This window comes from Solanum pennellii, chromosome 9 (assembly GCF_001406875.1).
Source record: "Solanum pennellii chromosome 9, SPENNV200".
Classification (NCBI taxonomy): domain Eukaryota; kingdom Viridiplantae; phylum Streptophyta; class Magnoliopsida; order Solanales; family Solanaceae; genus Solanum; species Solanum pennellii.
The window spans coordinates 2,368,636-2,385,747 of NC_028645.1; the positions used below are offsets into that span (position 1 = coordinate 2,368,636).

The 17,112-nt window shown below is 25.0% G+C and overlaps 1 protein-coding gene across 2 annotated transcripts in view; it reads left to right on the top strand.

The window, feature by feature from the left end:
- Positions 1-15,152: 15,152 nt before the first annotated feature.
- LOC107029322 (AT-hook motif nuclear-localized protein 1-like) overlaps positions 15,153-17,112 on the top strand; it is a 4,922-nt gene continuing 2,962 nt past the window's right edge. For both annotated transcript variants that reach the window (XM_015230711.2, XM_015230713.2), the window contains exons 1-4: positions 15,153-15,273; positions 15,374-15,929; positions 16,368-16,435; positions 16,542-16,673. In XM_015230711.2, the coding sequence (XP_015086197.1) occupies positions 15,208-15,273; positions 15,374-15,929; positions 16,368-16,435; positions 16,542-16,673 (822 nt within the window). In that variant the 5' untranslated portion in view covers positions 15,153-15,207. The remainder of the gene's footprint in view (positions 15,274-15,373; positions 15,930-16,367; positions 16,436-16,541; positions 16,674-17,112) is intronic.

The following is a 17,112-nucleotide window of genomic DNA, read 5'->3' on the forward strand; positions in this document are numbered from 1 at the left end:
TATTCATTGTTATTGATTATTTTGATGATGTGCTAGTTGTTTTATGTTCTTGCATGTAATATGTCTCTTCAAGTGCTTGTTGAGATTAGTTTTATACTATAGTTTTGTTATTAAATTTTATAAAACATGTGGAGATTATGTGTCTATTAGGAAGACATCAAGATATGTCATATCCTTAATCATTGATTTATCCAACACAAACTCTTATGGTTTAATCGGAAATATCGAATAGCTCTTTCGCTTATATTGGAAAAAGGTAATTAGATAGAATATGATACATCACACCTTTCTAAGAATATAATTATAGATGAGAAAACATGGAGATCGAGATTATAGTAATAAATTTTGTAGGTAGTCACACGCCATCTAATTTAACTGTATTGTTATTTCCTTGTTCTCCTACCTTCTTAGACTTTGAAATTGTTATTGCATGTTGTCTTTTTTTTTTCCTTTCATTCTCATATTGATTGTTGTTACGATTGTTAGTTTTTTTACTGAATTTTTTTTCTTGCTTGTTTGATATATTTTACTTAAGTCAATGTGGTCTATCATTCTCTATCCTTATATGGAAAGGTTATGTATACTTCAGTCTTTCGAAATTTCACTCGTGAAATTTCAGTGAATATGATAATCGATTGAACACTTGAAAAATTGTATTTTTGCATAGCTAAATTAATGTCTAGTTTAATTTTTACATTTGGGGGCATTTGAGAAATGGTTTTTATGTCAATTTTAAAATTATGACCCTTTAGCTTATAATGGTTAAATTTGTCTTCAAAAGGAAAAAAGATAAACCATCCAACTACTCCATTTTCTCAAAGGGAAAGTTTTGTCCACTAGACTAATGAAAACATAATCTAATCAATTGTCTCAAAATTGGTCATATAATTAATGCAAATATTCTGAAAATTAGTAAAATTATAAACACATTTGGTAGTGTGATTCTTCTATAATGATCCATCAAATATTGTCCTTTTAAATATGCTTAAAGAAACGGAGAATTAAAAAAAAATAATGTAGCTTAATTTTATCAAAAATCATAAAAATAACTGAATCGATGTAGCAAGTGATATTCATAAAAGATACGTCTTTTCAATTATCATTTCATATTGGATTTATATAGTGCATTGTATATCTCATGTTTAAATTGCAAACTATTGTACAAAAATGAATTAATTCAATATACACTTAAAAAAATATTTAATAAGTATGTAAGATATTAAAAAATGATTTTCGTGTTATTTCAGTAGAACTTAATAATTTTTATCCTAATCCACATATTATATCTATGAATTATCTTATTATGTATAGTAATTTATCAAGAAATTTATTAGCTCCATTTTCATATTACGTCTATGAATTCTCTTATTATGTATAGTAATTTATTAAGAAATTTGTACGCTTCATTTTCTAGAATTCATAAACTCAAAATTTTAATTTAATCCTTTATTATTAATTGTGTGTTTGAATAGAAGCGTTTAAAATTAAAATAAACACAAATTTACCAATATTTGTAGCTTCTCATTTGCTTGTTTAATTGGTTAAACAAATTAGCTAATAACCTAACTATTACAAATATATTAATATCAAGAATTTTTAAAAATAAAAAATAAAAAATTGGAGAACTAGCCATATTAATTAGGTGAACCATCCAAATCTAAGATTCTACATATTATATTCCATTTATTTTAGGTGAATGTATTTAGAATGGAAGCCAATAATTTGGTCCTTGAAATATTTTTTTCTTCAACAAAAAAGAAATTACATAAAATTATAAAATTCTTTATTTATTCCGTGTTCAACAATTATATGAAGATCAAATTAAATTGGCATACAAGCATTATAAGCTTCATTTTAAAAAGTTATTCATTTCCAAAGACTCTTTTTTCGAAATTTCTTATAAAGAATAGAGAGATTTCGAACTATCTCATTATAATTCAGATCGGTAAAAAATAAGTGAAGAAAAGTTATGGCATGTTAAAAATTCAATATGAATCAAAAAGATTGAAGGAAATCGAATATAATCGTAAGGGAATAATTTTGGACCTTTGGTCCATATTATATTATTAGCTACTTATTTTGGTTCTTATAAAATTTTTGGTTGAAATGATTAGATTTTTGAAATTATTATTCTAAATTATAGAGTAGTAGTACAATTTTAACATATTAATTATTATATACTCTATTCTAAATTATAGACTAATAGTACAATTTTAACATATTAATTATTATATACTCTTATGTCTTTAGTAGTTTAGATTTGTATCTCCGAATTAACCTTCACCCATCCTATTTATAAAAAGAGAAGGGAAAAAGGATAAATTTTCATGATTGAGTCTTGAAAAAATAAAATTGTATTTATTAGAAAATAAAAAATGTTATCCTTGAAATAAATTATTTTTATATAATTTTAAATTAATCAAAATTCAAAATAAAGTATCAGATAATACTTAATGAAAAATTTAAAGAAAATAAAATGTAGGAGTAATTTTTTAAAACTATAGTGATTTTAACTTTAATTGTCATGAAATGATATCATTAGGAGTTTGTAATGAAGTCGTAATCATACACTTTCAACGTCCAATATTCTTCTAAAAAGTAATAATTAAAGATTTCTTTAATAAGTATTTTTCACCCAAATAATGTTTAATTTATATTTTCTATATTATTGAATATCTCGGCTTTATCGAAGAAATTCAACAAATAACCTCGTAATTTAAAAAAAGGAGATGTTTTCGTATCTTTTGATTATAGGAAAGCGGCACATATCAAGGTAGAAACTGCTTATTATTATTATTATTATTAAAATTACATAACTCTGCTAATAAGTGGTAACACAATGTGTAAAATCTAAAACATGTTTAGTACTTAAATGTTAAAATATATTGTATAATTTAAATTAAAAATATACTATATGTATAATATATTAAAAATATCACTTAATCTTATAATTTAAAGCATATAATCCTGTAAAGATTCTCATTAAATATAAAATCGAAATATTGTTAGTTAAACTTAATAAATATATAAAAGATAATCTTTGAACTAAAATAAAAGATAGAGACATAAATTTAAACAGGGCAAATGTCCCTTTTAGATTAATAATCATGTTAAAGTCAAATTTTTGTATTACAATGTGTTTTATCCAAATTACTTTTGTTTATCATATCAAAATTTTATTATTAATAACATTTAACATAACACAATATGCAAATTTATTTATAAGAAAAAATAGTAAAATGTTAATTATAGAAAATAATCATAATATAGATGGCCAAACAAATATTATTGCTAATTACTAGCTCTCCAACCCTAGTTGTAGGTGGGCATCTTTTTTTTCTTGAGATCATTTAATATATCATGTGATATTTTAGCGACATTTTAAAATTTATGCATCTGAATAGAGGGATGTGTCTAGAATTAGATATAGTTCGAATATAAAAATAATAAGTTATGTCAAATTTATTGATATTTCAATCAATTCGCTATAAATCAAATAATATCTTCTTTTTTTTTATAAAATGGTGATTGTTTCTTTAATTATTTCGAAATTAAAGTCTAATAAAATGAAGAAAATAAACTTAGAGAAATTAACAAAAAAACTCTATAAGCAACACTTATGTCGATTCTCTATTTTATCCTCCAAACATTTCTCCCTACGTTGAACCTCCACATAATATTTATTTGCATTAATTATAAATATTTTTAAAGCAATTCTTTTTCAGACTTATAAAATATAAAAGTTAAATAACAAAATTATTCAATTACTTCAATTTATAAAAATATTTTTCTTCGTAACAAACACAGCTAAAATTATCGAAATTCAACTAGTCACTCTATCTCCCTATCATCCATGTCTCAATCTTCTTGAAAGGATAGAACAAACCTATCTCCCTTTCAATAAATAAAGGATTGAAAATTCATACTTGCCAACCCCTATTAAATTCTATCTAAAATTATATCTTTTAATCCCTTTCAACTATAAGCATTAAATTTTTTTATTTTTATTATACATAAGGAATAAAAAAATGAAAATTAATTAAAAAAATATAGGATGTGTAATCAATTTTAAAAAAATTCAAATAATCAATCAATCAGAAAACTAAAATTTTCATTTTTAAGGGTTCGATTTCTCTAAAAATTTAGAAATTAGTATATTCAGGAAGTACTTATTTTATTTATATCGAATCATAATCAATCACCATACTTGATGCGCTAATTTTATGAGAAAATGAAAGGATACGTCATAGTAAAGAAAATTAATTTTTTTTAATAATGGTTTGTAGCATATTTTACTATTTATTAAATAAATTGTGATCAATAAATTATTGCACGTCTTTGTCGCTATTTACTTAGAAATATTCAAAACAAATTACTCCATATTATATTTATTAAACAAAATAAAAAATGTATATGAAATAGACAGATTAATGCAGAATGAAAAAGATGGTATTTCAAAAGCTTGTGATAATTATTTTTATAAATTTTTTTCTATGGAGAAAAAAATCGTACATATAAAATTAAGACTCATATTTTCCAAATGTAATAGAAGATTTTAAATTACTAAAAATAGCAAAAAAAATCCAAAATATATATATGAAATTAGATTTCAAATCTTATTTAAAACTTAATATTCCAATCATAATCCACAGGAAAAAAAAAATCGATTCTCGCTCAGAATTTCAAATTTCGATCACTATGTTACGTATAAAATTCGTAATTTTAAACTGAAAATATCAGTATAAGCCCATAAACTTGTCTGCCTAACTGAAAATTTGTTGTGGGCTTTATTTCCAAAACAATTTTAAAAGCCCAAACTTTTTTGTTCCACTTTTTAAGGCCCGTTTAGTTTGCTACATGCAAATCGGATACCGAGTGATCCCGTGCCATGATACAATAATAATATGAAAAGAATATAACATCGCGTTAACTCAAAAGTTTCATTTTAATAGAATAAGTATCGTACGAGGGACGACGTATTATATTCGTAATCGTAATCATAAGAAAATGGGCTTTTTAGTACTATATAAGGTGTTTTAGTATTCCATAATAAGTCTCTTCATGGACTTTTTTGACAAAAAATAATAAAATGGTTGATCCATTTATAAACCTAGGCCCATGCACCCTAGTCCACTAGGATTTGAGAGTCCATTTTATATTATTGTCTACCCACTTTGCGATAACTTCAAATATACGGATCGTACAAGTTTCATATAACTGAAGTTCGGAAATTTTTATTTAGAGTCAAACAAAAAGATCTAAACTTCGTAAATATATATGAACTTCAAACAACATAATGCATTAACTTTAAGTAAAAATGACTTAATTCGTTCACATATGACTGTAATCTGTAGTTTAAGTAAAAATAACTGCACTTCAACACTGTATATCTAAAATTCAGACAAACATAATAGAATATAACGATAGACATCTAAAGTTCAATAAAAACGACTGAACTTCAATTATGTGAGTTTGATATTCTAACAAAAATGATTAACCTCAAGATATATAACAAACGTCATAGGTCTGAAATTTATTTTGAAATAAATAAATTTAATTATTATTTTTACCTACTACAAATATGAGTTAAATAATAAAATCCCAATTCCCAAATTGACTATTTGTGCACTTCGGCCACTTATCAATTTTTTTTTTCTTGAGCTGTTTAGAAGAAAAAAAAAACTTTAGTAACTTAATTAATAAATAAATAAAGTCTCGTAAATTAGCTTTGACCCTACAATTTCTTTATATTTTTTTCAAGTTTAAGCCATGATATTTTTATTAGAATTAAATGACAATGACTTTCGAGAAGCAAGTTATATTTAGTTTTGTAGTTTTTTTATAAAATTAATTAATTTTATGTCCTTTTTACGAGATATTGAAAAAAGAGTAATTTATCATTTCTTTAAAATTAATAATTGTCAACATAAAATAAAAATTTAATCTCAAAATATATACTTACTAAAAAAGTTGTATTTTTTTCTAAAATATATATATGTTAAGAAAAGGAAAAAAAAGAGTCACAAAAAATACTACTCCTATTCTATCTATTAAAATTAATGTTTGACCATAAAGATTAACAATTTAATCACTCTTCAAATTACCTATAAAATTAACAAATTAATCACTCGTGTCCTTATCTTTAAAATTGATAATTACCCTTATTATCATGATTAATTGCCTTGTAAGGAAGTACTAATATTTTACAATTCAACTATAACTATTTATTGTTATTTTTAATTAATGCAAGAAATGATTAACTTTTGATCTTATCTTTAGCATGCCTAAATCTATTAAATGCCAAAATACACAAAATATTTTAAATATTTTATTATTATTATTATTATTATTAGGTGCACACTTTTCGTTGGGGGTAAGATTTGACTAAACGTGAAAAAGCACAAACTTTGAGTCCAAGATATTTATAATTTATTTTTTTAAAATATAAAATTAGTAACTTTCTTCGATTTTTGTAAATTAATTAATTAATATAATAAGGTCTTGGGGCGTGAATATTAAAGAATCAAATCACATGGGGAGGGCCTTAAAAGTTTTATTAGATTCTGAATTTATAGCTTTTAATTATCACATTGCAGCTTTATTAATTTCATGTTTATTTTCCTGAGAAAAAAAAATTGAATTAAATAAAATTTCATTTTTTTAAACTTTATTTAAGAAATGATTTATTTCTTATATGAAGCATGTTCAAGTCGATTACTAACGATTTCAACTTTATATTTTTGAATTGCGAAGAATAATTTGAATTATATTACTTATTTTATATTTATTTTAAAAAGGCTCATTTAGTACGTAATATATTAAGCCGTTATATTACTTATTTTACATTTATTTTAAAAAAGGTTCATTTAGTACATAATATATTAAGTCGTAATCATTAACATTATCAATTTTATATTCTTAAATTGCTAAAAATAATTTGAATTGAGTCGATATTAATAATTCATACTATCATAATTATCGTTATAGTATGTGTGACCAGCCCAAATGTTTTTATCTGATTTTATACTTAAATAAAATTAATATATATATACAGTCTATTTTTTCATGTGACAACTTGCAAATGTTTTTTTTAATTCATTGCCCTTTTTTTTAAATACGCATTTTTTATATTATAATAAAAAATATATATTTCACTTGAGTCAAGAATTTATTAAATTTTTACTGTTGTATCAACGGTTCAGGGCATAGATATCTTTTGTATCATGTTCGATTTAATTATATATATAATATATACACACAACTCTGATTTATATGTATTTATTAGATTATCTTAAATATATTATTGTTTAGTTATATATTTTAAAGATTTATAAGCATTATTTTTCATGATATAACTAATTTTATGTCTTTTGATTTTTATTAAATTGGAAATTGGATTCAAGTGGGCCCCTATTGCACTCTAAAATTGACAACTCAAATGAATTATTATTAGTTTAATAATATACTTGTCTATAGTATACTTGGACTTTCTTCCTTCTAAAGATTTAAAAAAAAAAGGCTATTTTTTAATTTTTCTTTTTTAGTAATAATTAATTTGTTGTTGGGACTATTGAATACTCTAATTTTTTATTTTAATTTTTTTGATGACCTACTGCTTTACCAAGACAATTCTTTTGGAACTCTAAATAAATTAAAGTTTCAAAATTAAATTTCTCTTTTGTTATTTTAATAGTAAACTCATATTTGGCTGTCACATCAATAGCTTGATTAAAATAATACAATAAAATAATTAAATTTGGTAAAATTAGATATTTTCCACCATGCTTATCACCAAGGAATCTGCTTCTTTTCATATTATTACTTCTCCTTTACCTCTCTATATTTTATATTTTTCAATTCCCACCAAAAAAATTAAATAAAATAAAATCTCCTTGTTTTGTCTTTTGCTTTTTGGATGATAAAACATTTTTTTTATAATTATAATACTTAGTTAAAAGTATATTTTAACCTTTAATTAATTTGATTATTCATTTTTATAAATTTATACTAAATAATTTAAATTTTCAGATTGATAATTCGATAATTGGTCGATAGAACTAGATATTAGATATCAAAATTTTAATTCGATTTCTTAATTTGAAAATTGATAAATTAAACTTTTGTTTGGTACAATATTTGATAATACCGTATTAAAGTTGTAGTCGATTGTATTACGAAGTTAATACTATTTCTCTATTATTTCTGTTTGTCTGTGGAGACATAATATAATAGAAAAATTTAAAAGTAAAAAGATAAATTGATACAATTGAAAGACATGTATTTAAGTTGTTTATACTAATAAGTAATGGACATGTTGATGTATGAGTTCTTCATTAAGTAAACAATTCGATATTTAAAAAATAACGAATATCATATGGTACTAATTGTCTCATATCGACCCCTGATGCAAATGCCATAATTCTAAAATTAACTCCTGAGTATTGAATTATCGAATATCAAATTATAAAAGAATTTAGCTTGTTTTGATAATTCTTTGCTATTTTATGTTAAGCCCTATACTTAATCACAAAAATGCAACACAATAAAAAAAATTGCTTCGCATATCAAATCGTCGAACCAATCATACTATTATTTGTTGTCTATTTTAATTTTTCATCCTCTAAAAAATGAATCAAAAAACGATACTAACTTATATTTTTCCTAAATATTACGATGACTTATGTGGTAGTCAACCTTTTGAGAAGAATCAAAACTACATATTTTACTTAATTGAATATTAGAAATACACAATCTATTAAAAAAGAATACTTAAATTTCATAGTCTTAATTATGAGCTAATTATATTATATATTTTTTTTTAAAAATTATACAATATTTTTAAATTTGATGAAATTCTGACATCTCGGTATATTGCTTTTCAATTTTGAATACATCACTCAACATCGCAATATATTATATTTTAATTTCAAATACCTAACTCAACGTCCCCAATACATTGTGTGTGCTCCGAATACATTGCATAAAGTGATGTATTCCAATTTATCTATCACGTAAAGTGCTGTATCCAAAAATAAAAGAGTAGAAATTTTTATAACTTTTTTAAATAGTAATTTTTTTTAAAAAAATATAATAAAATAAATTATATATTTAGATAATTTCTTCATTAAATTTATCAATTTTTAATCTAATTTATCAATAATTGAAGATCAAAAGAGGAATTATCTATTCCTCCTTTTATGATGTGTGCAGAAATAGTTTTTTTTTTCTTTTTCCATTTGGTTTAAGAAAAGTAAAATTGAATATTTACATAAAGGGTTGTCTAGATTAAAATAGGAGGTTTTTGAGATAACGACATTTAAAATAAATATTTACAATTTAATTTATATGAACTACTAATATATTATTTATAGGAAGAGTATACTTTAATTTGAATTTATTATTGTAATAAATAGTTCTATTGTACGAGTTATCTTAATGAGGTGTGGGGTCTTACATTTGATATTTATGGGGCTTTTCTTTTGAGAAATCTTTGTAAAAATAATGAAGAAAACATAATAATTATTTAAAAAATATATTGCAAGGACTACAAGATAAAAATAACAATAACATCAAAATAATGCAATTATCGAAATATTATAAATAATACTCTCTCCGTTTTATTTTTTGTGGCACTTTTTACATTTTGAGATTCAAACAAGTGTATTTTTTATCGTGATTTTTTCATAGATCTTTTTAACATTTTGAATTATCAATTATTGCGACTTATAATACTCTTTACGTAATTTACAAATATATAAATTAAATTTCAAAACATTTGAAAATTCCATATGCAAAATGTCCGATCAAAATTAAACTGATTGACTCTTGAAAAATAAAAAATGTCACATGAAATGGGACAGATGGAGTATATAAGAAGAGCTATAAAGGTATTATGAGTACTACGAAACACTAACACGCCTAAACTCCCGCAAGGCAAGACAATACTTTTTACCTATACTAAACTTCTATCCTAATATCTGATCTCCACTCCTTTCTATCTAGAGTCATGTCCACGATAATATTAAGCTACATCTTGTACTATCTAATTAAGTCGTCTCTCTAATACTTTTTCGATTTACTTTTACCTCTCATTGAAACGCAGCACACCTCCTTTTTATATGCTCAAACTTTTTTAACTTCGCTTTCCCTCCTCTTATCCGTCAGAAAAGTCACTCCCACATAATTTAATTATACATTTTTTAAAAAGAAGACGAGTAACTATTTTGTCTTTTTAATAATTATTTGTAATTATCTTTTAAACAATTTAATAATATTAATATTCATTTACACTCAACATATAGAATTGGTAGTTGAATCAATAAATTGTTTTTGTTAATTTTGACTATGCAGGTTTTACATTCATATCCACATTATAAGTGCTTGTCAACAAATGAAAATCATGAGAATATTCTCAATTTATTTTAATCAAGTTTGTCATGAAACAAATGTGAAAGATCACCTAATATCATAATTAATTTGTATAGCACATTTTTTCAATATTATTATATATATATATATATGGATTTTTTATTTTTTTTTATCTAAATCTTTAATTATGTATTTATATAAAAGTTTATAAGTCTTTTGAGATAGTTTTTTCATATAATTTCATACCGATCATTTTGTATATCTTTCCTTATCATAATTTTACTATATATTGATATACTTATATGTCTATACATAAAATACACAAATAATCTTCTCTCATTTTATTTTCAATACTCACCGTTTAGCGCCTCAAAATTTTAATGATATAATATTAAGTTACGGTAAAAGAAAAATTACATAAATTAATACATTTTAAAAAATAATACTGATTTTAGCGATACTTTTTGTTTATTATCATTTATAGCAATGCTTTGTTAAATCTGTAATATGTATTAAAAGTGAATTGTGTATGCAATATATATGAATTATAATGTTTTTTGAAATTTATCATGTTTGTTTGGTAAAAAATTGTCACATTGTATTATAAGTGTATTAAAATGTGTGATAAATGTATTATTCATTATTAAAATTTGTATTATATATGAATAATAAATTGTTTATTAAAATATTTATTGAACTTGTATTATAAATAAATTAAAAGTGATTAAATAAAAAAAATATTATTACTATAAATAATAAATATTTTTTTATTATAATATATTTATTTAAGTTTTTCTGCGATGAATTGAGCCCTAAAATGAGAAAAGTAACTTATAATGCTTGGGAGTAATTAGGTAAAGAGTCAAAATTACAGTTGAGAAGGCCATAATTAGGTTTGATTTTTTCTTCTTTTGAATTTAAATATTTTAAATACTTTTTTTTTTGAAAAAAAGATAATAATAAAAATCTATAAAGTATATAGTGTAGTGAGAAATAAGCAAACCCAATGTTTCTCGAATTTTGATTTTTTCAGTTATCCTATAATATTAAAATAGAGCCAAGAGGACTTTGTTTAGGGATTTGTACTTTTTTTTTAAAATAATTATTTGTACATTTTATTATTCAATAGAATTTCAATGCAACTGAAAAAGTTATTATTGAATTTAAGTTATATATATATATTTTTTAATAAAAGATAAAACTATGTAAGGCATATCACATATAATAATATTTTTTGATTCGACTTTTAAAATTATAAATTAATCTCTTGCAAAAATATAAGGTATTATTCAATAAAGCTTTGATGCAATTGAAAAAAGTTATTATCGAATTTAAGTTATAATAAAAAGGGAAAAATTATATATAATAGCAAATTAATAACTTAAAATAAATGGAATAGCTAGGGTTTGATTTAAATGTGCTCCATAGCAAATGTTTGCAAAAAATTGTCAGGCGCCTCTCTCCCAAATATCTCGCTCGCCACTGGCTCGCTTCCTCACTTTTTATACAAACACAAGTGTATAAAATTTGTTTCTAATTGTATAAAGCAGGCAAAATCGTATAAATACATATATTTTTGTTTCCCTCTCTCCCTTCTTCCAGATTTCGCTCGCCACTCTCCCAAATCTCGCTCGCTACCCTCGCCTTTCTCACTTATACAAACAGAACCGAAATGTATAAATTGCGTTTCTGTTTGTATAAAGCGTAAGAAAATTGTATATACACATGCAAGTATATATATTTTCGTCCTATACACTTATAATTATACAATAAAAATACTCCCCTGCCCAGTTTCTTTTGCCTTTCTCTCTTTCTCGTTTTATACAATTTTCAAATTGTATCTAATTTTTCTCTTTCTCGTTTTATACAATTCGATTCAATTGTATATTCATTGTCAAATCTCTTTTGTCTTTCTCTCTTTCTCATTTTATACAAATTCAAATTGTATATAATCGTTCTATACACTTATTATAATACAATTCATTTTATACACTTCGTTTTTATACAGTTCTCTACCCAAGTGTCGATCTCTTTCTTGTTTTATACACTTCGTTTTATACAATTTGATTCAACTGTATATGTATAGCGAATTATACAGTTTCTATGTTTGCTATGGAACGCAATTATGCAAACTTTGTTGTAGCATACAAATATGAATTTTTTATTTGCTATATGTGAAAGTTGCCCTACAAAAATTATTATAAAGGATAAAACTATGTAATGCAAATCACATATAATAATATTTTCTGATTCAACCTTTTAAATTATAAAACTAATCTCTTACAAAAATACGAGGTAATATGATTAACCTTCTAAATTGTAAAACAAATCTCTCACCAAAAATGTAAAGTGACATTATGTAAAATAATTATGACCCCCTTTTTTCAACTTAGAATTAATAGGGAAAACTTAGGGTATGTACTATATTTTTTAAATTTTTATTACCAATAATAAATAATTGAATTAAAGCATTATTTTATTGCAGGATTTTAAGCTTTAACAGCACATCATACGTTGACTGGCTTTTTGTTGTTTGAATATTTTCACCGGTTTTATTTATTTGTGTATTAATAATATTTAAAGTCACTTTTACCCCCCAAATTATTTTCTATTCTCATTTATGTCCATATCAATTGTCATTTTCTTTTCTTTCACTTTTATTTTTCTTCCTTTAATATTCCCATCTCTTAGTATGAACGGTAAATTTACTGACTCGATTAATTAATATTTTTTCATTTTCAAATAAAAATACTTTCTATCAAGAGTTTTTTGTATATTTACAAAGGTTAAATTTAATATTTTAAATTAAAAAGGAAGAATTATATTTATTTATTATAATAATTTGTTAATAATTTTTTTTTTATTTTTTACATTAAAAGATGATAATAACAAACAAAAAATCTACGTAGGGTCGTTTTCTTTTATCAAATCGTCACGCTCTATGTTATCTTTTAAATGATTTATTATTAAGTTTAATACTTCTACCCAAATATATAATAATTTATTTATAAAATATGTCTTATTACTTAGAAATATACTTGTTTTTATTTTATGATTTTTCGTCCTTTATAAATTAGAACTCTCGATTAATTTAAATTCATGTCACATAAGGCCAGAGAGAAGTTGTCCATAACCTTTTCTTTTAATAAAACTATATTTATCCTTATTAATAATTAATTTTCTTTTAGTTCTAATCTAGTATTATTGTTTTTACTCCATTATTTTAAAATTTGCTAATAAGATAATCATTTTAGAACTTCTACGATGAATATTAAACCTGTTTTATTTTTAGAATAAATTTTTATATACATACTAATTAATCTAAGATAATATCTTTTTGTAACGGAAGGAAAAAAGGTATAGTATAAAGAATCATTTTTATGGTTAAAAGGGATTGCATTTTATTTTTTTATTTTATTATTTTGGGCAAAAAAGCATATGTTTTTATTTTATTTTTTTGTATTTCGAATTGAGAAAGAAAATAAAATACTTTCTTTTTCCACATAAATTATAACGTTTCCCGGAATTATATGATATAATATAGACAAATTATTGACAACTAAGTCAAAAAGATACAAAAAGATATCACAGAAATTGTAACTTTAAAACTTATCAAATCACAAATGAATTTAATTAAAATATTCTAATAATGAGTGAATATGATAATAAATAAAATATTTTCTTTAATAAAACATATCCTTCTATAGTCCTATTTACGGAAAATTAATAAGATTTGATAATTACATTCATAAATCATAAATCTCCAAATATGAAAATAAATATTGTCATTTATCTAAAATAAAATAAAAAGTAAAGGTCAAATTTACCCTTTTAACTATAATAGTTTCACACCCACTAAAAATAAGTGTCAAATCTATTTTTCTTTCATTTTGGACCAAATTTAGATAAAAATAAGATTTACGAATGCGTTAACTTCTTAAACTTTACTTATGAGATCAAATCGAGTATGATGTTATTGCCATTACGTCTGAACATATGACTTTTTTTTAAACGCTAAATACGTTACCTGATAATTTATTAATCTTTGACATGTTAATCGAAAATGACAAAAGTCGAGTCACAGTTAAAGTGACTCGTGTTCACGTAAAACAACATATAACTTTTCTCGAGAGCTAAAGAAGTAACTGACGATTAATTATCTTTGACCAGTTTATCAAAAAGAACAAAGGCACAGTCATAGTAGTAATTTACTCTTTTCCGCGTAAAAACAAACATATAGCTTTGTTCAAACGCTAAATACGTCAACTAACGTTTAATTAATCCTTGACTCCGTTAATCAAAAAGGACAAAGGCAATTCATAATATAAACTTACTCAAGTCCGCGTAAAACAGTGGATACATAACACGTGTTTGTATGTAAATTTCACATTTTAACTTCATTAATAAAAAAACCGCAGCAAGTTAAACTGTTTTGATATAAAACCTCTGGTATCCACCACTCATAACAACACTCTCGAGAACCGTTTTGATATAAAACTTCTGGTATCCACCACTCATAACAACACTCTCGAGAACAAATTCAAGATCAAGTTTTAACGAAGGGTAAAATTACTCTTTTTCCGCATAGTTTAAGGACAATTTCGACCTTGTTTCGTTTATCTACAAAGGGTAATATAGGAACATAAAAAAGTAAGCCTAGGGGCATTTTTGTCATTTAATTATCTATTAAACAAACACTTTTGGTGTAATAGAGTCCAGACAAAAGGCAAATATTATATTTATATATATACAATATAATATATAATATACATATATATCAGTTTATTTATTTTATTTTTTTTATCTTTCACTTTTGTTTTTCTATTTTTCACTCCATTAATGGAGGGAAGCTCAAACTTTACAAACTCCAAAAACTCAATTTTTTTTACTGAAAATCAGAAATCAGTACTAATCTGAAAACCCCATTTTTTTTTCTTTGTGGCGCCATTTTTTCATCAGTTTGAACTTCATTCTTGATAGTACTCTGTTTTTTTTTGTTTTGTAGATGATGGAAATGGAAGATAAAGAGAGTACAGAATCTGGGTCACTAGGGGTTAACTCGGAGTATGATTCACCACCACCAGAACAACCGTTGGCGGTGGTACCAGTGGTGGCAGGAGGAGCAGAAGCGGGAGCAAATGGGAGTTTTAGCAGTGGGGTTGGTGGGGTAGTGGGAACCCAAGTGATGGATATCAGTTTAGGAGGAACTGGGGGTGGAGGGGTGGTGGGTAGTGGGGGTAATGGGGTAGTAGTGGGTAGTGGTGACAAAAAGAAAAGAGGAAGACCAAGAAAATATGATGCTGATGGAAATTTAACACCTCAATATATAAAAGCTGCTGCAGCAGCAGCTGCTAAAGCAGCAGCAGCAGCTGCAGTAGGAAGTGGTGGTGGGGTTGTTGTTGGCGGAGCTGTCACTTCACCTGGTGGTGGCGGAGTAACATCGCCGCCTACTGGTTTTACTATAACGTCGCCGGTGCTTTCTTCCGGTGGCTTTTCTTCATCGAAAAGAGGACGTGGAAGGCCTACTGGTGCTGGTAACTTGCAATTAATAGCTTCTTTGGGTAAGTCTAAAAATCGCCCAAAAAAAAACGAACTTTGTTTAGCTCTGTGTTTTTTGGGTGTTTATGGAGATTTTGCTTAAAGATCTGTTATAAAAAATAAATTGGGGTAGAGGTAGGAGAAGCAGAAATGGGGGAGGTGATTACAAGGTGGGAAATCGAACAATCAATTGAGCTACTAAAATTCCCCGATAGAAATTTTTTCTTATGGTTGTGTTATTGTATCATTATTTTCTTTAGCCTTTTTGGGGTATTTTTTAAAAATTGGTTTGTTGATTAGAAGGGAGAAGAACCCTAGAATTTCTAAAAAAAATTTAATTTTTTTTGGGTAAATCTGAAATGAGCAGGCAAAAAGATCCAATATTTGGTTTTGTTTGCTTTAGTTTGTTTTACCTAATGCCTTTATGGTGATGTTGAGTGTTTGTTTTTTGGTCTATGAAGGTGAACTGTTTGCTCACACTGCAGGAGGTGATTTTATGCCTCATGTAGTTACTGTTCATACTGGAGAGGTAAAATTTTTTCTTGTTTATTGTTTCTGTTTTTCAGATCTGAGATGTTTGTTTACTTTAGTTTTTCTTGAAAGATTTGAGAATTGTTATGTGGTGTGTTATGTAGGATGTGGCAGGAAAGGTTTATTCTTTTGTGCAGAAGGGTTCAAGAGGGATTTGTGTTCTGTCTGCAAATGGTGCTGTTTCGAATGTTACTATTCGTCAGCCTGGTTCTTCTGGAGGTCTCTTGACATATGAGGCATGATTCTTGTTTTCATTCTTTTCTCCTAGTTTTGTGTTTTGTACTCCATCGTTTTGATTTGTTTGTCTAGTTTTGACTTGGTAGGGAGTTTAAGAAAGTAAAGATAGATAGCATGTAGCAAAATCTTTGGTTTTAAACATCCGATGTGAAAAAGTTGGGAACTAAAGAGTTGTTAAAAAAGGAAAAAGACATTCTTTTGTGAAATGGACTAAAAAGTAAAACGGACAAATTGAAACAAATAGAGTACTTGTTATCTTTTTCAAGATTGCATCAGCTTTTACTGGATTTTAGTTACCTGGGGTTCTTCTGTTATTGTTGTTGCCCTACCTCAACCACCCTACATGAAAAAACAAAGAAAAAATTTGGAAAATTGTCATGATCAAGAATCTAATTATCTGGAGGATGGATTGTCTGCAGGATAATCCCCCCCTAACCC